The sequence below is a fragment of the Mus caroli genome, chromosome 7 (assembly GCF_900094665.2).
Source record: "Mus caroli chromosome 7, CAROLI_EIJ_v1.1, whole genome shotgun sequence".
Classification (NCBI taxonomy): Eukaryota; Metazoa; Chordata; class Mammalia; order Rodentia; family Muridae; genus Mus; species Mus caroli.
The window spans coordinates 113,869,601-113,892,701 of NC_034576.1; the positions used below are offsets into that span (position 1 = coordinate 113,869,601).

At 47.5% G+C, this 23,101-nt stretch overlaps 1 protein-coding gene across 1 annotated transcript in view; it reads right to left on the reverse strand.

The window, feature by feature from the left end:
• Positions 1–23,101, reverse strand: part of Galnt18 (polypeptide N-acetylgalactosaminyltransferase 18) — a 311,123-nt gene that overhangs the window by 107,698 nt on the left and 180,324 nt on the right. Inside the window, exon 3 of the mRNA XM_021167493.2 lies at positions 21,565–21,731. Coding sequence (XP_021023152.1) covers positions 21,565–21,731 — 167 coding nt within the window. The remainder of the gene's footprint in view (positions 1–21,564; positions 21,732–23,101) is intronic.

Below are 23,101 nucleotides of genomic sequence, written 5' to 3' on the forward strand. Positions count from 1 at the left end.
ATCACAATCAGGTAGGAGCCTGCTCAACACCAAACTGCTGATGCTACATGGATATAAACAAATTGGTTCCCAAGCCTTTGTCCCAGGATCAAATTTTTTTTTTTTTTTTTTTTTTTTTTGACATGATCAGAAAGGTAAGGTGGTCTGGGTGAGTTTACACAAGGGGAGAAGTGGAGGATGCTCTATTAGGGGTTGGCTGGGAGGCAGGGGTGGAATTGCAGACGGTTGTCCAGTGATGGTTACTCCTGTTGGTAATCATGTAGCTTTCTGATAGACAGTGCCCAGGGCTGAGACCAAAGAACCACAGCACCGCCCACTCATCTTAATCAAACGATCCCTGGAGGAAACAGACCAGGAAACTGTTGTACTGAAAAGGAAATTAAGGAAGCCACCTTTCCCCAGGGGATTTGCACTTGCTAGGGTATAACTCATATCCCTTTGGCACACAGGCCTCTGCTTTACAGAATCAGAAAGAAACAGCAAAGGCCATGGAGCCTGGGATCCATTTATTATTATTTAGAAATGGCACTGCAGAATTTCTCAGAGTCAGCTGTATAATGTAGCCAACCAGTGCCGCAAGATGATGTATGGAATGACAGAGAGGCTATTCCCATGACCACTGTCACTGAAGACAGTCAGGAAACATGGCAGGGTCAGGGGCGGGGGGAGACACAACCCCACTTAACAAACCCAAGATCAGGGTCTGGTAGAAGGAAAGCATCCAAAGAGAAGGTTACAGAACTGAAGAAAAGGGCGCCAAATCCCTCAGGAATATACGACCAACACAAGGGGAAAACTGCAAACCAGAGAAGAAAGAAAGAATCAGGAACGAATTCCCAGCTGTCTGTCAGATATAGGAGTGGAGCCTGTGCTCAGCCTTTACGCCCTGAGTGCCCTGTGGGATGTGAGAGATGCAGCCTTCTTTCCTCAGGGGTTTTACTCCAGGCTGACCAGAGAAAATATACAAGAAAGAGAATATAGATGTAAGTATCCAGGCAGGAATGCAAACATTCTAAAGAGACATTTGTATCCCTCATTCTGACTATTTGACTATTGAAAAAATGGACCCCCTCCCCAAAAAATGGTCATTCCCCTGGAAATCTCATGCTGGAAGGAAATGACTAAGTCCCTGGCGTCAGCCAGAGGGGTAGCTCATCTTCAGAAAGAGATTTCTTAGAGTCCCACAACTTGTCAGAACATCTTGCAGGAAAGACTCGAGCTTTGAGAACATGAGCAGAACAAGCCTTGGCCGAGGCTGTTTATACAGACCCCTCACTCTCTAGTCGAACCTCAACCTCATGCCAGGACTCTGGAGATGGGCTCGGTGGGTCACTGCACCTCTTCGTTTCCTTTCCCAGTATGGTCACATTTAATGCATCTCATTTTTCTGCTTTTCCCAATTACTCGCTTAATTGGCCAATCATGACAAGCACTTGAGTTCAGCTTGTTGGGGATTGCCAGACTCAGTCTCTGACCCTACAGAGACTCACATATTAAAGTACCTACCATTTTAAAAAATCTATTTGTTTTAATGAGCCCAGCTTAGAGAACCCAGACTATTTGGAGAAGATGCTGGAAGGAGTTGCTTCTGACAAAGGAAGTATGTCTAACACAGAATTAGACTATTCCTTCTGAGAGCACCATCTTTTTGGAGTTCCTGATTGTGATTCATGTTTTCGCACTTAAATGGTCCCTTCATAAACGAATAGCGGCCATCACCTCTTGTTCTCAGTCTCCAAGCCTCCTTGCACTGTTAACCTTACACTTCACTGCACTGTGGTTAAGCAATGCACAGTAGGTTGGACATCCTGCACCCTCTCCTACTCTTCTTCATCCTTTCTGGGTTCCAGGAGGCTGGCCCATAAAAAGGCATCACTGAGATCCCATAAAGGGGTGCTCATCCCCCCCAGCACTTTCCAGCTATTCAGAGGGTGGGATCCTGGCAGGAATTTCTTCCTTCTGACTCATGTTCCCTCCTGTCTTCACCCTTCTGGGTATTGGATGGAAGGAATCCCTGCAGTTGGAACATTGGGTCTTGTCCTGCTCCTTGCAGCTAGCTATCTATGCCCTTCTCACACTTCTATAGTGTCTCTTTATTAAACTCTGCAAAAACCAAACCAAATGACTCTGAGTTTAAGAGAGCCACCTGCTTCCTGTCAGGGCCCTGCTTTCTAATCTCAGAGAAACGGGGATGGGGAGGGTGGGCAAGGTGAGCTCAGAGGCAGAGGTGAACCTGGGAAAGGCCCAGCTTGCATTTTTGCACTCATTATATTCAAATGATTAAGACAGCCAATGAAATAAAGCGCTCATCAGTGGCATTTTTACACATCTTAAGTGAGCAATCACAGGCTTCATATAATTAATTTCCACTTACCACCCTCGGCTGCTGAGACTTTTTCTAGATGTCTGGCCCCTGCAGTTTTCAGTGGCAGGCATGGAAGTATCCTCTCTGTGCGGCAGATTCCAGGCATGCCAAGAGGTGCCTCCATTAAACCCTCGCTATTGCCTAATTATCTGGCTCTGAGCTCGTGCCCTGTTTCTGGTCTTATTGTCTTTCCAGAAATGCAGCAGTAGCTGATGCTGCAGGATAATGAGCCTGTGAGCCTTGTCTCAACCAGGCTGCTGCCCAACCTTCGGATCTCACACACACACACACACGCAAACACACACACACACACACACACACACGCACACATGTGCACAAACACACATACACATTCACACACATGTATGCATGCTTGTATAGAAAATTAGTTTCATAGCCTGTGCCCTGAATCTGTGCAGCAGCTTCCTGTCAGGATGCACAGGAATGGTCCATCCCTGGCTTGCCTCTGATTGACTTCTGGTGGCACAAAACATCTACCTCACATGAACTTCATGGGATTCAAGAACTTGTCTTGACTCTCCATCTATCCTAAGCCCCCTACAAATCCCCTTTTTATTCCCTTCCACTTCATCTTTGTCTTCCTGATCTAGTCACCCCCATTTTTCTGCTAGTTGCCCATGGAGAACACTCTGTTCCTACTAGAATTGAGATGCCTACATCAGGCGGAGGTTTGTGTCTTCACATGAAAGACGTGCTCCTTGCTTCTTTTCTGCCCCCACGGACCCTGGCACGGTTTTAGGCTCATACAAGGAACCCAATCCATTCTAATTGAGATGCTGACATAAAGGATAATGCAGTCGTGACGTGTTCAGAACAGTCCCAGTAACAAGTGACCCAAAGTCCCATGGGAACTGGGGTAGTGGGTGACTCCAGCAAGACATCTTCATATACTGCTTGGGCTGCTCTTGAGCAGGTTCTCCCTAAGCACAGTCTGGGGCTGGGAACTTTGGGTTGACTTTGGGAGAAGAAGAGGGGAAGAGGGAAGCAGGGCAAAGTTGGGAAGAGGCTGGGTGAGAATTAGAGCTTGGTTCAAAGCCAGTCTCCTCTGATCCCTCAGGCATCTGAGATGTGGCTGACACCACAGGTCCCTCATGGAGGTAAGGTGAGGAGGACTTTTAGCAAAGTTTCCCAGGAGTAATAGGCACATGTGACAACTATGTAACCCAAATACAATATCAAGAGGATGGGAGCAACGTTGAGCTTCTGGCCACCAACACTTACAACACCTGGGTCAGTGCTGTGACAGGCACTGGTCAGTGAAGATGATCTGGGGAGATACCGGGTGTACCCCTAAGCAATGAGGGCCCCAGCCTGGTGTGGTGAGGGTGTCCAGAAGGTACCTACCCTTTGACAGTTGTTCCCGATGAACTTCAGCTTCCTTGCTACCTCCCCCAAATGCAGCCAGTCTTTACAAATCTGTGTTCACCTTAGCTGCCTAGGCTGCATCTCCGCAACTGACTGGAGGCCACTGGCCTAATCCATTTCTGAGCTTGCCAGCTTTTTCTACAGACCCAATCTTGTCCTTGTTCTTGAGTTCTGCCAACTGGCATTGTGCTTCCAAGCTGCCTGGCCTTGGAGCTTTGATCCCTAACACCAGCCTGTCTGAACAGTTCCAAGCTTCATCTTCCTGCAGGTGTCTGCCTCTCTCATGGACCCACTGGGCAAGTGAACAGACTCATAGAGTTCAGGTCTCCAAGCTCTGAAGGCAGGAGACACTTCACCCAGGCATCTTGGACTTGCCTAGCCTCAGCAACAGCTTTAACCAGCTGCAGAGGTTCTAGCATGCCTCATGGTTGGCCTAATTGCATTTATGCAGAGTCAATATCACAGGCCTTTTAGAAATGTAGGTTTTAAAAACATCCCAAAATTCAGGCCTGGTGGCACAGGCCTGAAATCTCAGCTACTCAGGAGGCTAAAGTAGAAGGGTCAAGAATTCAAGGCCTGTCTGAACTATACAATGAGTTCAAAGGTAGCCTGGGCAACTTATCTTCAGAAAAATGTGAGAAGGAAGGAAGGCAGGGGAAAAGGAAGAGAGGGAAGGAAAGAAAAAAGGAAGAAAGGGAAGAAGGAGGAAGGGAGGGAGGGAGAGAGAAAAGAAGAAAGGACTGGAGACATATATTCAGAGGCAGAGAAATTTCTTAGCATGAGTGAGTGTCTATAGGCTCAATCCCTGATATCTCTTTCTGTATATCTTTCTTTGTTGGTGTCTCTGTGTCTATTTCGCTCTATGTCTCTCTGCGTGTCTCTCTCTCTCTTTTTCTCTCTGTGTATGTGTGTGTCTTTATGTGTGTGCCTTTCTGTCTCTGTCTGTCTGTCTGTTTCTCTTTCTGCCTCTCTCTCTCTCTCTCTCTGACTCTCTGTCTTTGAGACTCTCCCTCTCTCCACCCCCACTCTCCTGCAATATGCACCATGGTCCTTGTACCGAGTGCTATAACGGACATCCATATCCGTGAAACCCCTGCCTTCTGAATCTCCACTGTCACATCTTATTGCCAGGACCATTGTTCATAGGCTTAATTTAAAACCACAAAAGTCTGCTCTTCCTTGGCAACTGCGGGGGGGGGGGGGGGACTGAAGGGAAGAGATTAACTGTGCATGTGTGGTGTAAGTATGTGTTCATGTGTGGTATGTACATATGTGGAGATGTGTAAGTAGAGGCCAGAGCTGACATGGTATGCTTTCTTAACTGCTTTCCACCTTATCCTTTGAAGCAGGGTCTCTCATTGAGCCCAGAGTTCACTGATTGGGCCTGCCTCAGCAAGCTACATAGATCCTTCTTTCCCTACCTGCTGGGTTTACTAACACTATGGTGAGCTCACTTTACATGGGGGTTGGAGATTCGAACTCAGGTCCTTATGTTTGCTCAGATGACACTTTACCAAAAGATCCACCTTAAAATTGATACTCTTGAGAGTCCTCAACCTCAACAAAAGGGAAGTGGCACATACATATCCCAGCTCCCTTGCCTTTCAGCAAGGATAATCTGTGCATGTATTTTACACCAGAGTTTCCTGTAGAATGGATCCTCACCTACAGGGGAGGTAACAGGAAAGCTCCCATTTGCTGGATGCATCCCTAATCTTGTTTTCTCACCCTGCAAGCTTATCTCAAGTTCCCCTGACAAAGACCATGTCTTAGGCATGCTTCTGGGGGAGTGGCTCCTCCAAGGGAAGACTAGAGAAGCTGAGGCCAGTCACACATGTGTTCCTAAGTGGCTGCCTGCCATCTGTCCAGAGCCCTCTTCTCGGGATTCCTATGGGAAACACTTTGGTATACACACCCTACCTGGATCCAGTGGACCAGCGGAGAAGCCATAGGCTGGCCCAGGCTCCTCCCAGAGAGATAATGATCCCATTAGGGTTCACAGGCCTTCCTAGCTCTCTCTGGGGGCTGATGTTTCATCTTGGGGGTGATTTTAATTAGGGATTTGATTGTCCTACAGGGGATTCAGTGTTCACATACATTCTTCTCTGCTCACCAACCCTTTCACTGAATTAGACTACAATTTCAAGTTCATGTCCTTGGGTGTTTAATATACCTTACCACCAGCCCAGAAGTAAAAAAAAACCGGCCAAGGTGCCACCTCCCATCAGAGCCACTCTTCCGAATGCCCCTGCTCCTTCTGGAAGCTTCCCCTTCATTCCTTCCTGAACTTTCCACTCTTCCCAGAAGTTGCTATCCCTTCCAGGGACCCTGCCTTCTTCCTGAGGCCTCTGCCTTGGCTCTGTGGCTGTCCTGAGGCTCCCACACAGGAGCATAGGGACCAGGAAGATGGCTACGTCAGAGGTCTAGGCTTGTTTCTTGAAGCTTTGCTGTGCAAAAGTGGGGGTGCTCTGCCGTTCTACATAGATTGCTCATGGTATGTTTGCACAACCATACAACCATAGACAGTTCCTACCCTTCCCTGAACCCCAGTCCCACCTCTGCAGACCACTCTGCTCATCCCAGAGTCCACTAAGGCCTCCCCTCTGAGCTCTGGTACTTAGATCATATTCAACAGAAACCAAATTTGACACTTGATGTCATTCTCCAGCTCGATGGTGTCCCATAGACCCCCCACCCCCACCCCATCTTGCTAGACGACACCTGTGTTTCGCACATGACCAGTGAGAAGCCTGGAATGCATCGTCAACTCTTTCCAATGATTCACTCCTTCATTCACTATTCATTCATCCTTGCTCCTTCCCTTTAGCCACCAGAGTCCCACTGTAATGTTTTTCAAATGCTGCTGCAGCCACTCATCACAGTGGTGGAGGTCTTCCAAACAGAGCTCATGCCATGAGGACCTGCATGAACCATCCAAGCTATTCCCTCCTTCCTTCCCTTGTCTTAGCACCTCTCAGCTCTGAGATCATGCCAGCCTCCCACCTCAGGGTCTCCACTGCTGCTATTCCCTCAGTCTGAAATCCTGGGCAAGAGGGGTTTTTTTTAACCCTGTACATACCACACACACGCGCGAGCGCGCGCGCGCACACACACACACACACACACACACAACTTGATTATTTCCTATTGTTCTATTTTTTTACCACTTAGGGAATTTAGCATGATCCATCACTATTTGTGTTTTGCCTGTCTCCTGCTCCAGGCCTCAGATCACTCATACATAGTGCACTGGCCTGGTATACCATTCACTTAGCAGCTTAAATCAATGCACACTCATTGACTTCTGGTTTCTGTAATTCATAGTTCAGATGGTGCCTGGTAGGGTGTCTGCTCAGAGACTCCTGGGCTGAATGGGAGGTGTTGGTAGTGCTGGTTCTCATCTGGGGCTCAGGGTTGTCCACCAGTCAGATTGGCTGTTGGTCAAATTCCCTTCTTTGTATTAGAAAGCTCTTCCGGCTTCCTGTCGGCTATTGGCTGGATGCTCAACTCAATACGTTCAGGCTGCCTTCAGCTACCTAACTCCTTCAGGCACATCACAGCATAGAGTTATGTTTGCTTAAGACCACCAGAGCATACTTCCTTCTATCACCATTGGAGACCTGGAGATCCACCCAACTAAAAGAGGACACCTGTTAACGTCAGCAATACCCAAGGCAGTATTTGCCTGACAGCTCTCTTGGTGCCCTGGGTGGAGTCTATCGCAGTGCTAGAAATCTCACAGGACCACATTAGAATTCTGCTGACAAGGATGAGTAAATATGTGTTGAATGGGAAAAGGCACTCCTTGCCATCTATTTGTATAGGCAGTGTCTCCAACCCCCACAAGGCGGTCTCTAGATACCTGGCAAGCATTCATTTGCTTTTAATTTGAGTGGGAAATATAAGAAAAAGAAGAGGAATATCTTGAGCTTGGTGTTGGAAAATAAAAGGCTTAGGCTCAGCTCTACTACTATCTTGCTGAGAGAAATTTAGCCACTCATTTAACAACTTGGACACTCAGTTCTTTCATCTCTAAAATGGGCATAAAATACCTATAACATGAAGTTGTAAATATTAAGTCCATTTTGGATCTTCACCCATGTGCCCACACACCCACACACACCAACGTATCCATGTACTCACAAACGGATGCAACCATGTACCCGTGTATCCAGGTACCCATTCACTCACACATCCATATGCTCATTGTCCCATGGACCCATGTATCTGTGCATGCATGCACTGTCTGATAACAACAAAGGTGGAGGAGGAAATGTGACATTTGGGAATTCATCAAGCGTCACCTTACCCACTCCTGTTCCCATTCCTCACGGGAATACAGAGTGCAAAGGTCCAGAAGGCAGCAATCAGCCACCCAGGACTATGGGAAGTCACTTCAGAAAGATCAGGCAACAACCTTGAGTGCTCTTTTTAAAGAAAATAAAATCACTCCAGCCAATTTCTCAGCCTCATGCCCGAGCAGGCCAGCTAGAAACACTCAGCAAACAATTTTGTTTGCTTGGAGTCTCTATATTAGTTCTCATTTTGAAGCCAAATGAAATTTGACAACTCGGGCAAGCTCACAGACATAACCAGTCCCCAGGACAGGGCCAGCAACTTGGGCTGAAGCTTATCTTTCCTTTCTTTGGTACCTACAGGCTGAAGTGGGCAGCAGATGCTGCCATTGAACAGCCTGGTGTTAGAATCTGCCCCGTCTTGCTGGATTCTCCTAGTGCATCAGTGAGTACCCTTTGGTGGCAAGTTAATTCCTCCCAGTGCCTGGGTGAAGTGCCCTCTCTCTACCTCCTGATCTTATCAGCTGGGTCCATCAATCAGTTCTCCTCTAGGACCCAGGTCGGCACACTCCTCACCTTCGACATTAACCCTACCTAGATACTCATTTTAATTGCCATTTGGCTTGGGGCCCATGTAAATGCTCAGCCCTGATCTAATTCCTAATTCATTTCTGTCACCCATGAAATGCATGCCGGGAGGAAGGGTTTAAAGCTGTGGGTTTATAACGATCTAACTTCTTTCCCCAGTGGGCAGAAGCATGAGCCTGGCGATATTCTCTCTGTGCTGTGGCTTTCAGATGGCTCCAAGGTCCCAAGGCTGGAATCTGAGCCCATAGCCTCGGGACACAGACTATCCTGTGGTCATAAGACCCTGTTCTTTTCTGAAAGAGGAACCTCTCTGGATCATTGTCTGGAGATGCCCTCAAACTGTACATTCAACAAAGGGATGCTGTGAAGGAGTGGCTAATTCTGGCAGGTGTCTGAGATGTGCAAAACAAGCAATTATAGACATGGAGAGAGGGTGAGAGGGATGCTTGAGATAAATAGCATTTCAAAAGATGCTTCTGTTTCTCTCTGTGGGAGTCCAGGTGGAAGAAGCTGTGGGCTGGTAGGAGAGGGCAGCATTTGACCCAAGCACACGGTTTGTTCAGCCCACAGAACATAAATGTGGACAAATGGGCACGTCCTGGGGACTGTGATGGAAGAAAATTATCACCAGCTGCCTCCCTTAGCTGACCACAGGCTTCTGGTCTGAGTCACCGCAGTCTCCACATCCTCCAGACTCATAACAGACTCACCTCCCCCATCCGTACAGCCTACCAAGTCTTGGTGCATAGTTTAGGACCCTTGAGTCTAGAGATGGGATTAAGCCCTCAGGCTCCAGAGTTGAGTCCAGTGTTGGCTGTGCCTGTTTGGGAGTATCAGTTGCAGTTTCCCTGAGCCACAGTGTAAGCATCTGTGACGAGAGCTGTGAGAACCATTGTCCCTGCCCTGTGTTGGTGTGATACCAGGTAAGAGAATGGGTGCTTGGAAGAAGCTTAGCTCTGGCTCACAACCCCCTACTCCTCCTCTTGGAACTTGGTTCTGTTCCTCCATTTTTTGAATGAATGCATGTGAATGAATGGAGTGGAAAATCCCTGTGGGCCTGAGCAGGCAGGTCAGGGAGTATCAGAAAAAGTATAATGTTGTCCTCTAACTTAGGGTCCTTCAAAGTTAGAACAGGCCCTTAATTAAACATTGTTGTAACCCTGGTGATGGTAGACTTGCAGTGAGATGCAGCCTAGGAGGGCACTTACCTGCTGGTGGGATTTTTAGCCCCTTCACTGTGCCAGCCTCAGCCTCCCCAGCCTTTGTTCTGTCCCCTGCACAATTTGAGCTCATCAAACAAGAGGGCTGCTTATCTTCTTAGAGCTCAGAAAGTTTACCATGCACCAAAGTGTGGGAGCTGTGGTGGAGACAGGAATCAGCTTCCTTTTTCTTCTGCGCACACAGCCCCTGATGTTACTAAAGGTCACCAAGGGTCACTGCATGAGTTGGAGCAGCCCATCCAGATCCCTCAGTCTTCCAAAGGTTTGGTGTCAATAATGTTTCCATCTGGTTCTGGATGCAGTAATAAAATCCTCGAATCAGGGTAATCTATAGAGAACTGGAATGTTCTGTGGGCTCTGAAGATCACGATTAAGGAGTCACAGCTCAATTACAGACGACCTTCTTGTTGCCTAGCAAGGAGGGGTGTGGACCACTGATTGCCGAGGTTTAGACTTTAAATGTCTTTGGGAGGTCCCCAGTATGCACTAAAGGAAAGTGATGGAAAACTCAGTAGGTGGGGTCTAGTACAAGGACTTGCAGGTGTTAGCAATGCTTAGAGGGATCCAGACTCCTCTTCCTTCATTTTGTAGTCTAGCCATGAGTGAATGGTTTCTTCCATTACTACCCTCCCCCTCCTTTCTTCTGTATTCCCTTTCCCCCTCTTCCTCCCTCTTGAAGAAGGGTCTCACTGTGTAGCCCAGGGTGGCCTCTACCTCACAGAGACCCTCCCTTCCTTAACCTCTATAGGTGCACATCACCACACCAAGCTCAACCTTTTTTCTCTATAAGCTGATTACCTTGGGTATTTCATGATAGCAATGGAAAGCAGATAACACAGCAACCAAACTCATTCTTTGATCAGAACCCACTCTTGTGATAACCCTCAAGGACAATCCAGACATTAACCACATCGTTCATTAATCCACACAGGACAGCAGAGCCCTGTGACCTGATTGTTTTTTACAGGTGTCACCTCTCAACACTGTCACACTGGGGATTAAGTTTCTTATGAGAACGTTGGGGTCATAACTAAACCTCAGCAATGGTTTGGAGTCCTGTTTTGAATCATAGAGAAAGCAGAAGAGAACCCTAAGCAGTGTCCCAAATTTCCTGTATAATCTTCAGCACCAGGGTTTGTCATTTCCAGCTGCTGAGAAAGATAGGCTCCAGTCCAAGAAGGACAAAGAGTCCTTTCCTGTTGGGGCTACTCAGGTCCTGGGGCAGTTCTCAGGGGCCTCTTTCAGGGGCAGCTTGATTCCCAGCTGCCAGCATCAGGCCCCCTTACCTGCAGGCAGGAAACAGCTCTCCCTATCACTCCCACACTGAGCTCTGTGCTCCAGTTCCAAGAATTTCCTCTCTGACAGATGGTCAGGCAGCTGACCAGAGCAGGAGAGCCTTTTTCTGATTCCTGCCAGCTTTGTTTATCCAAAACTGGTCACCTTGGCTAGTCTATAAACAAAGTGGTCCAGGCCATCTTGATGTAGCTGGCTTGTGGGGTGCTCATTAGCTGAGAAGCAGGTGCTTCATCCTCCAGGCACGGTCAGGAAAGTATGCCGGGGAGCCCCGACTCCCTAAGACAATTAACTTTATAAGAGAATGGGGCCAAAGAAGGCAATGAGCTACCTGTGGAGACTCCACCAGGCTTGCGCCATAGAAGAGTGTCTGGACTTCAGCCCAGTGGCTGAAGAGAACAAAGGAGATGGTAGAAATATGCAGGCCTGAGGTAGGGAAACTGAAGCTGAGCTGGTCCATAAATAGTCAAGGTCCTCAGAGTTCCACATAACCCAGTATCCCAAACTAAGGGTGTTCCCTTTAGGATACATGAGTGCAGATGGATCAGAGCCTGGGAACAGGAGACCAGTCTGGTTATACAGAAAACAGAACCCAGCCCTCAGCAGAAAGAGTTAGCCAGAACCAGGTAAGGAACTGGAGTCAAGTGGAGAGGACGAGGGAGGTATCAATGAGAAGTTCCATTCCATACTCTAGCAAGGAAGTGGATTGGTAGTGAAACAGGCAGAAAGATTAGCACACAGCCCAGTTGGAGAAGCATGGCAGCAGCAAGTCCAGAGACCCCACCCAGCAGCAGCTACATCTGGGCCAGACCATCAATGGCTTCTCTCTGCAGAGGTCAGGGCTGGTGGGCTACTGACACATGGCACCTTGGTGCATGCTACACAGGCACTTCTGTGGCAGGCTCATGGAAAATGTTAGCAAAGAAGGTACGGGATTCATTTCATCTCCCGCACGGCCCCGGTCTGAGTGTCGGGTGAAGGTACCACATGCAGAAACACAGATGACAGATCTGAGATACACTGTCACAGTTGATTGCATGAGGGGTATGTGTCTATTTATTTCAGAGTCACTGGCCACAGCATGTCCTAGGCCTGGGATAGGGCTTTAGTCAGCGGAGGAAGACAGGTGTGTGCTACCTGGAGCAATCAGGAGCTCAAGAGTCACATCTGTCACTAAGAAACGGCTTGGAGATGCAGGCCAGATGGCAGCAGAGGACAGGCTCTGTGGCTGAGTCTGGGTGGGTCTTAGTTATCTTTATCATGGCTGCAACAGCATACTTGACCAAGGCAACCTAAGAAAGGAAGGGCTCCTCCGGCTCACAATTGGAGGGTACAGAACATCATAACAGAAAAGTCATGATGGCAGGAGCTGAAGGCATCTGCTTACATGGCACCTGCAGTCAGGCAGCAGCAGCAGGCAGCAGGCAGCAGGCAGTGGGTGGCAGATGCTGGTCTAGGCTTGTATTCTTCATATTCAGTCTGGCTTCCCACTCCATCGGGTGATATTGCCCACATTTTAGTTTTCATTTTTGCACCACATTGAACCTGATGTAGAAATTTCCTCACAGGCATGCCCAGAGGTGACTGTACACCCTGTCAAGTCGACAACCAATATTAACTATCACATGGAGTCATTCTCCAGACTTCTGATGAACAACACAGCGGGCAGAAGCAATTCCAGGCAGCAACTGAACTCTTGCAGAACATGGCATCTCACTGCCTGAACTTTGAGGTTACTGGAGGGCCACTGCCAGTGCTGGGCCTGGGTAAGCCTAGTCTCGCTGGGCAAAAGATGGGGGTAGGTAGCAACAAGGTGCCTTAGCCTGAAGCAGACCAGTGAAGACAGGATGACAGCTTACATGGCTGGCTGTGTAAACACCTTTAAGCTGTCTGAATCTTGGTTGTAATTTAATTAGCTACATGGGATTCTCTAAGCTCCATAAAGTACAAGACTATCGGGCTGTTTTTGACTCTGATTTCTTTTTAAATTTTTGCAATTATTCCAGCTGCATGCAAAGCTGTTGGTGGTTTTATGGCCCAGAATGAGTATCTCTTATGTAGGCCAGCATCTTTGAAACATTAAACAATGATTAGGCAGGCTCTGGGCCAAAGGATGGTGGGGATTTTCCAAGAAGATGAAAGGTGACCCAGCAGCTGACAGCAAGGAGTTCAGGAACAAGGGTTCTACTTCGTCATTACTTGGTGACTGTCTTACTAGTGACAGTGACTCACAACCACTTGCTATTTGTCTGACTTTGAAGGTGGCTGTAGGTGGGACAGTAGAGACAGAGCTTTACCCACCACTGAGTCCATGTACACATATATTCATACTGAATGATGGTGTGTATACAGGGCCTCACCCACACAAAAGCACTCATATAGGCATACACATTTATGCATAAGCATGCCCAGGCAGGCATACACATGAATACCTAAGCATATATATATACATGTATATATATATATATATATATATATATANTATATATATATATATATATATATATATATATACACACACACATACAGACATGAAAACAGTTATACACACATTGCACTCAAACCCATGGAAGCAGAGACACACACACCAATGTTTTTGTAATTCAAAGTTCACAAGATTGCCCGCGGTCACTAACTATTTGATAGACTCTCAAAGCATCTATGCCACATGCCTCTCTTTACGGAACCCAGGAAGGCCCCAGTGGAGGTGACAGGCCATCCTGCTCATGTTCCTTATTCCTTACTTTGCTGCCTAGTTTTGCTCTCTCCAGAGGGGCTGGAGTGAGAGAATGGGAAGAAAGGTCAAGGTCAAACAAGTCTATTGGAGTCAGAGCACTATGGGGCATGGCAGGCAGCTTGCCCACTGGTCAAGGCCATAGGTTCTGAAGCCATGCAGTGTGGGCTCCACTCTCACGTCTATGTGACTTTGGAAAAGTCACTTTGCTTCTCTGTGTCTATTTGCTTGTTACATAAAGTCACACTGATGGTGACTCTTACCACTATCATAGGGCCTGATTAATTTATGCAATACACTTAAAATAGCACTGGCACAGAGAAGGACTCCATGAGTTGGAGGTTGAGGGGTGCCTCAGAAGGACTCAGTCCTTCCAAGAGTACTGAAGGTGACTTTAGCTGATCCTGGATTCTAGGCATCCTGTATCTAGGAGGAGACTGAGGTCCTAGTCCATGTTGAAGCTTCAGAGCACAGACATACCTTTTTGAGATGTGTGGCTATCACTTTAGCTCTGATCTATCCTCCTCTGGAAGTGCCAGGAGTCTTGGCTGTCCATGGATAACCAGATGACATGCCATTAAATTCCCCAAGGAGTGTGCTAGGAAAAGATATCAAGCCAAGCAACAGGGTTTCCTTATCCATCCTTATTGGTTGTGTGACCATGGGCCCTGCCCAGCCATGGTGCTTGTTAAGCTGTGAAACCTAGTTTTATTGCCTGTGTCTATCTTGGGAGCTTTGTGGGTACTCTTTTATCTGCAAAGTTGGCCAAGTGATCCCCACAAGCTACACACAAATGCCCTAGGGTGACCTATGATGCATTGCTCCAAACCTGCCTGTCTTGGTTCATCTCTTTCTAAATATCTTTTAGGGCTGCTATTTATGCCCAGCAAAAACACCTTGTGGTTGGGAGGGACATGGAAACACTGAGATACTCCCTCATCCAGACTGCTGTGTGGGATGCAAAATGAAAGCAGCTTTCTGGAAGCAGATGGACTTAGGGGTCACTCATTCCCACAAGACAGCAATGTTGTCCACATGTTCAGGCACTAATACTCAACCCAGGGTTGCCTTGCTCTGGGCAGCCATGTTCGCACAGGATGGAGACAGAACTGGAGCAGGAACTGACTGAGGAGAAAATGTGTAGAGGAAGAGGGAGCTTTGACTGGGGTGAGAAGACCAGGGTTGCATTGGCAGGCTTCTGCTGTCCTCTGTAGTCTCAGCTTCCTCCCAAGAGCCAGTGTGATGGTTCATCTTCACTCTCAACCTGGCTGGATTTAAAATCACCATGGAAACACTTCTGGGTGTGTTAGTGAGGGGAATGTTAGAAAGGTTTAACTGAGGAGGGCAGACCCATCCTAAATGTGGGCAACACCAACCCCTGGCTGGGACCTTGGTTGAAGAAGAAGAAAAATGTAAGCTGAGAGCTGACATTCATCTTTCTTTGCTCCCTGACCATAGATGCCATGTGACTAGCTGCCTCATACTGCTGCTGGCATAGTCCCCACATGATGGGCTGCCATCAAACTGTGAGCCAGAGTAAACTCCCCCTCCCCTCCCATGAACTGTTCTCTAAAGTAGCTTATCATAGCAACATGGAAATTCACTAATGGAGTCAGCTAAGGTCGACGGACTGATTTTGAGTCTGTAGATTCATGGTAGTCTGTCTGTCTGTCTGTCACTAGGACGTAAGGGGACAGGTCCATCCTACTGAGTCCTATGCCATCTCCAGGCAGCAAATATGAAAAACAACACGTGAAAATGGCCAGTATGGAGACTAGATCCATGAGCAAGGTAGATGGAAACCTGGGAGAGAGGGAAAGGACCACCAAAGCCCCTGAGTCCTGGACACGCTGACGCCAGCTCTCTCTGGTCTGCCAGCAGAAGCAGAGAGCAAGCACTGGGGATGAGTGGAGACTGAGCGTGTGTCTGCCAAGTCAGGAGCTGAGTGAAGCCTCCAGGGAAAGGGTTTCTTAAAAGAGGCATTGTTGACATTACCATCCCTTTGATGTTCTTAGTAACAAAATAAAGATAAACTTTGAAATTTCAAGAAGCAGAAAAAAAGGGCATATGATTCTTTGCTGTTTATCAAAACAGGGCCTGAATTCATAAATGAGACTAACATGGAAAGAAGCCCATTTTTGTAGTTTGTTTGTTCGAAGTGGGGTTAGTTATGCTGTGGGTTATACTAGCTGAATGGTATGGTATGATGTAGTGTGGTGTGGAGTGTGTGTATGGTGTGTATGTGTGGTATGTGTGTGTGTGCCTTTGTGTGTGCATATGTGTTTTGTGTGTGTGTGTGTGGTGTGTATGTGATGTCTGTGTGGTGTGTGTGTTTGTTGTGTGTGCTATGTGTGTGTGGTGTGGTGTGATATGGTGTGTGCATATGTGATACGTGTGTGTATGTATGTATGTGGTGTGTTTGTGAGGTGTGGTATGTGTGTGGTATCATATGATATGATGTGATGTGATATAGTGTGTGTGTGTGTGTGTGTGATGTGGTGGTGGTGGTGGTGGTGTGTGTGTGTGTTGTACAGATAAATTAGTGAGAGGAAGCAGCTAAGCTCAGTCCACCAGAGGGCAATAGGTGCTTCAGAGGGAAAGAAAGCAGAGTCTGCAGAGTGATGGGAAGCAGGGACAAGGGCTGCCCTTTAAACAGTACAGGTAAAAGGTGTACTTGAGAGAAGCCCCAAGGAGACAATAAAGCAAAGTACGAGGCGGGTGTAAGAGTATATTAGGTGGACTGCAAGCACATATCAATGATCTGAGGCAAGTGGAAATCTCCATACTGTTAATCACAAGTAAACACTGGCATTTAAGCCTGCTGCGGGGAGTGACAGCATCCTAAGCAGGAGCTGGTCTCTGGAGAAGCAGAGCTGGGGGAGGAAGCAGCTGAGAAGATGAACGAAGGCTGTTCCACAGGATGGCTGGCAGAGCCTCAGGCCCTGCCCTCGGAGGGAGTGGACAGTGGAGATGTGGATGTGAAAGCATGGTTGGCCTCCCCTCCCTCTGTTTGAGGATGCCCAGTCTGCAGCACAGAAGGTGGGGAGAGGAGGTCCCAGCACACACGGAGACCCTGGCTCTGTGCGGAAACCATTCCCGTGGCCCTGCACTGCTTAATTTAGAATCTTTAAAGCCCAAATTCTTCCATCATGCCTTATCTCTTCCAAGACTCTGAACAATCCCAGAGGTAGGAATTAAACATCTCAATTTTACAGATAAGGAGAATAGAGTTCACACAGGTTAAGAACACACTAGCAGCGAGTCGCTAGAGAGAGCTGGAACCGCAAAGCTGTCGGAGTGTCCAGCCCTATGCTTTCCCATCAGGGCGAGCCGCCTTTACACAGTGACTGAATACCTGTCACCTCCATCAGCTGTGTCATGGTTTTATTGCCTCTTTAACCTGTCCCTGAGTCCCCTCAGCACTCTGTCACTTACAGAAAACCTTTGTTCTCTTTGTCCCTTGCTGTTTTCAGGGGTCTTGTCAGACAGACAGGGCATGGAATAGCTGAAGGTCCCCACAGGGTACCTAAGAAAACCAAAGCTGAGAAGTGACCAAAGGGGACTGACTCCTTCCTCCATGCTTTGTACTTAATGCAGGGGCTTGAACTAATAGGTCAGACCCCTGCAATGTTGGCAGAGCTTAGCGGAGGAGTCCACCTGATGAACTTGTGACAGTCTCAGTGACATGATGTCTGACAGGAGCAGCTCCCCAGACAGAGGCTGCTCAGGGTGGCGACACAGGCACTGGGTCAGGCTACATCCCTAGGAAGCCTAAGACCAGGGGTGCACCCTTCCTTAGTGTGTCTCTCTTATGCCATCGCCACCTTCGGCTGGCCAGACCATCTCTTTGCTAGTCACCATCCTGTCCCATTCTACACAGGAGAACTCTAGTCCTGGACCCCTGCTGGCCACAGGGTACTGGGAATGAGCCTAGGGCTGCAATGTACTCTTCTGCTTTTGCTGCCTCTATTTATCCTCTGTATCTGGACTGGGGAACAAATGAGCACTTTGTTCTCTTGGGTATCTGCAGCCCAGATCCATCCTTTCCTGTTTCTATGGAGCCTCTCTGTTCAGTGCCTCTGACTCCAGGGTCTCGGACGCCCCCTCTTCAGACCCATTTAATCACTACAGAAATGGCCTGGACCCCCAGCTCAAGTTCACCAAAGTGCTTTTGATGTGCACTAGGGATCTTGAGAGCAGCCTACCTCTGATGGAGAAAGAATAGAACGAAATACAATAAAATTGAACACCGTAGCACCGAATACAATGGAAATGGCAGAAAGCTTTGTGTTGTGTAAGAGTTAGGTATTGTTTCTTAGAAGTTCTGCTTCAATCAGGGGAGGTGTGTGCAGGGGCATGAGTAGGCGTGCTATCCTGGGTCAGATGGAAGCTTGCTTCTTGCTGTAGATGATGCTGCTGTAAATGTTTACATTTGAGAAACGCTGTTCCAGCTCCTTGCCTTAGCTGGGGGTCCTCCCTTGGAGTCGAATCCCTCATAGAGAATTCCCCTCAATAAAGAATTTCCCCTCCCTGCTTCCCCCTGAACACTTGGCTTTTCATCCACAGCCCCACCCTTGGATGGCCACTGCTATTTACCAAGGCTTCCAGAGCCCAGATCTTCCAGACCCCCTGGGGCTTCTTCTCCAACTCCTTATCATCCACCTGGCTGTGGGTTTGGATAACCTGTAGCTCTTTCTTTACAAAAGTCCTCACTGAGTAGAGAGGCTTCTGATCGTACCTGTGGTTCCTTCGCTGCCACACCTGTCACTGCCTCCTTCTCCTTCCAGATCCTGACTAGCTCACCTTCAACACCCTCCTATGCCTCTGGGCTCTCACTCTCTACTCTTCTCTTTAAATGCCCATTCTCTAGTTGGGGCTTCTTTACTCAACATATGAGTCTCTGCCCATGTCTCCGAGTGTCCACTGTGGTTCACTGTGTGCTAGTCTCCTGGGAAAGGAGCGGGGCTGGGCAGGGACCACAGTTCAGTTCACAGTTATAAAGTTGTTTTCAGTGTGTGGGGCGACTGTCCCCTCTACTTCACAGAGGAAGTTGCTACTATTGAGCTGAGAGGGATTTTCTCCAGTCTTTCCTCCACTGCAGGGGGAATCCTAGAACCCACAGCTTCTCAGTTCATCCCGAAAGTCCACCCTTTCAGATTGCATAGTGACCTTCCTGGGTAGAATGGAGGCATACCTAGTCCATTTATTCAGTTTGTCAGATAGAGCCTTGAATTGTTAAGGGTGCTTTAAAAATAGAAATTTCCAGTCATTGCTCCTTCAAATTTAATGAGGTAGAATCTCTTTGGAGAGCTTTTGGGTTATTTAAAAATTATTATTATTATTATTAGTAGTAGTAGTAGTAGTATCATTTTGAGACAGGCAGGGTATGATTATACAGTCCTGACTGGCATGGAACTTGCTATGTAGAACAGGCTAGCCTTGAACTCCCAAAGACCCACCTGTCTCTGAAGTACTGGGATTACAGGCATACAGTACCACATCTGGCTTGACATCATCTTTCTGAACTAATTAAAAACAGACTGTAGAAGAGGGTCTCGTGCACCCTCATCCCAGCTTCTCTAATGCTAAGATCTTTTAAAATTTTATTTTCGTAGCACTTCAGATGAAGCCTGGAGCCTGGTGCATGCTAAGCAAGGTGCTAGGAGTGAGCTACATCCCACACCCCATTGGTAACTTTGTACATACCACAGCCAATGCCTCAGTCAGGATGTGGGATGCTGCTCCAGTCCACCAAGCAGGTGCAGGTGCTTGCTTGGGTGTGTGCAGGGAGTAAGATGCAGCTTGCTCACCTGTGCCTCTGAGTGTAGCCATCCCTTCAGCTGAGTTACTCCCTTCAGTTGCTGTCAGACTCCCTAATGGGTTGAAAGCTCCCAAGTAAGTTTGAAGGACATAGGTGGAAAGTATGTCATTCATGGGTAAGCACTGCCCCAGCACACTGCTCTGTCACCTCCACGTCCCAGGACAATGCTCACCGTCCCTTACAGCACCTTGGTTTGAAACTTCAAGTCATCAGTGTCCTGCTCTCATTTGGCTCATCTGTCCATGGCAGGTTCCTCAATTCTTTCTCTGTAATAGCTCTCAGGGTAACGTCTTGTTCTCAGTCTTGGTCTTGGACTTCTGTGTATGCCCTTCTACAGGAGCCTCCTTACCCATGTCCCTTCATCCAGAGGCCCCTTCCCCACCCAGGATCACAAAGTACAGACAAGCCTCTCCTTTGCTCAACCCTCAACCCCTCACTCCTCTCACCAAGGCCATCTGATGGTCACCATCATTGACAGAATGAGGACTACATGCTAAAAGCTCACATGCGAAATCCTCCACATCTGACATTTTCTGAACCTAAATTTCATAGAAAAGCAGTGCAGCATCCCCTCTGCTTTCTCCACAGACTAAAATCAAGTGGAATCTCGTCCTTTAGTCTGTGATAAATGTATCAGAGTGGGGTTTGGGAGTGTCTTTTATTTGGGAATACCCTCACCACTGGGAGAGAGGTTCTGGCATGCCTCACCTCCTCATGTGATACGAGAGGTGGCACAGGGCTCTCTGGAGAGTCCTTTCATTGAATCTTCAATGAGGTGAAGGTGGGTACCAATAGAGATGGGGGCTGGGCCTTTCTGACCTCCCTCATGTCCACCTTCTTCAGAATGACATTGGCAACTTTTTCACATTGTTGATGTCTCCTTCCTTTGTGCCCAGGGGGCAATGAAGCAAGTAGATCATGAACATCCCCTTTGGAAAGCTTCTAATTCCCTCACCGCTCTGTTCCAGTGGTTCTTAACTTATGACAAGAAAATAAAAAGGGAAATTCGCTTATTGAGATGAAAGCCATTTCAATTATCTGATATGTTTCAGCGTTAATTGATAACAAATCAAAAGTTGCCTACCTCATTACAGTAAATGACTCATCTGGAATGTCCCTACATATGCTCAAGAAGGCTTAAAAGGCAACACAAGGACTTGTGATCTGCTCACACTACAGTTGACTATTTTTAAGGTCATACATTATCATAAGCACTTTCATAGATGTCTCTAAGCTGTGCACACCGGATCTTTAAGTCTGGAGAGTTCTGGGAACTTATGAGAGTGGGAATCTGGGGATGTGAAGCATGTACCAAGTGGATAGAGGTAGCTGGTGGTGGCTGGAGAAAGAGACACATGGAAGAGTTCAATGAGATGCTTGCAGGCAAGCTTGAGCCTTTCAGAGGACAGAGAATGGATATCAGAGGGGAACCAGTGATTCACACAGATTTGCTTTCATTTGGGTCACATCTATAAACATCCCCAACCAATCAGCACCATCCTCACTCTTGATGGCAAAACAACTACAAAGCATCATCCAAGTGGAGGTGAGGACCACCACCAGTGAAATGATGCTTCATAGGGAACAGTCACGGTGTGTGAGGTGGGGTAGATTCAAGACATCTCATCTCCTCATATTGTGCTGGAATGCTAGGAGAAGCAGTGGCCAGCCACTGAAGACATGGCCCATCTGGGAGTGCACATGGACTTTCCAAGCAGTGGCCATCATGAATCTGTCTCTGAGGCAATACCTCCTAAATGGAAGAAAACCTTGAAAACCTGGAGAACTGAAAACCCAAAGCTGAAGACTCTCATCAGCCCTCATGGGACCAGACGCTCAGCTCCCAAGAGACAGACACTCACCATTGCTGCTGTTGTCGTCCACCAGGATGATCTCCTTGAGCAGGTGTGATGGCGTGCGTTCCATGGCCGAGTGGATGGAACGCAGGAGCACTGAGAGCGCCTCGTTGACGAAGATGAACACGATGCTCACCTCGGGTAGGCTGTCGGGGAACGAGAGGTTGCGGCACCTGGAGAGAAGAATGGCTGAGCTTTTGGACCTGCTGGGGACACCTCTGGGGTCACACCAGGTATGGGCTTATCCTCAAACTTTTTCAGCTTTTCTGGTGGGGTCAGGAGCCCCAATTCTCCCCATTCTCTCATTTCTGGTATGCCAATGATGGGCTCTACGTGAGTAGCAGAAGTCTACAGTTATCAAAACCTCGGCCACGAGAGCATGAAAGTGAGTTGGTGGCCACACCAGCTGAGCAGTAAGACCTGAGCACCTGGCACAGGCTTCTTAAGCCTTCCTATAACCATAGCCCCTTCTTACCTGGGAAATTTTAAGTGACACTGAGTATAAAGGTAACTAAAATAGGTATTTAAATCAAACTTTAATGATAAATCATACAACATTATCTTAAAACAATTCTTTGGTATACATAAAATTTACCATTTATTAAAGATAAATGGAAAACTGATATATGAGTGACCTCCACATGCTTGTCTTTTCAACACAGCACAATCCAAAGGCTCACTAAGCCTAATGTGTAAGCCATGGTGGTCAGGATACGGGCAGTTCTGCTGTCTGTAATTAAACTATTGTGTTTCTATGGGAACTGCAAACTTTGAATGGAGAGTAAAACACTGCAACTTATATGATACAGCGATCTTATATGATACAGCGATCTTATATGATACAGTGATCTTATATGATACAGCGATCTTATATGATACAGTGATCTTATATGATACAGCGATCTTATATGATACAGCGATCTTATATGATACAGCGATCTTGAAGCTGAGTCTCTGTTTCAGGGAGCACCCATTGCTGTCATGTGGCAAAGTGCCCGTGTTCAGAGCCAAGGCTTCAGAGAAGTTGTGTGACATACATAGGTCAGCGCTGGCAGAAACTTCCCCGATTCTTCATGAGTTTGGCTTTTGAACTAAGCTTTAGTCTCTGTGCACTGAGAACTCTTCGGCTCTTCCAGATCTTTCACAGGCCCCACATTTTATTACAGGTTAATGAGGCAGAGGGTAAGAAGCTTTGACCTAGTACAGCACACAGCCAAAGGAGGCTTCTCTAAGAACATTTGCTGGAAGGATGGCTAAGCATTTAAAAGCCAAAGGATGAAAAATGCAGCTTAAGGGAAGCCTTGGTGTTTCTAAAGGCAGGGAGGTCAGACCTCAGGTGACTGACTTTAGGAGGGAACTGTGACTCCACCCAGTCTTCCTCACTTGGGGAAGTGTCTTCCACATCCTATCCATCCAGTGACCCAAAGGGGGTCAGAATCCCAACACTGATGAGACAGAAGGAGCAAGACTCATAGCTACTAATGGCTACAGCAGTCATTTCAGTGGTCTCTCTCTCTCTCTCTCTCTCTCTCTCTCTCTCTCT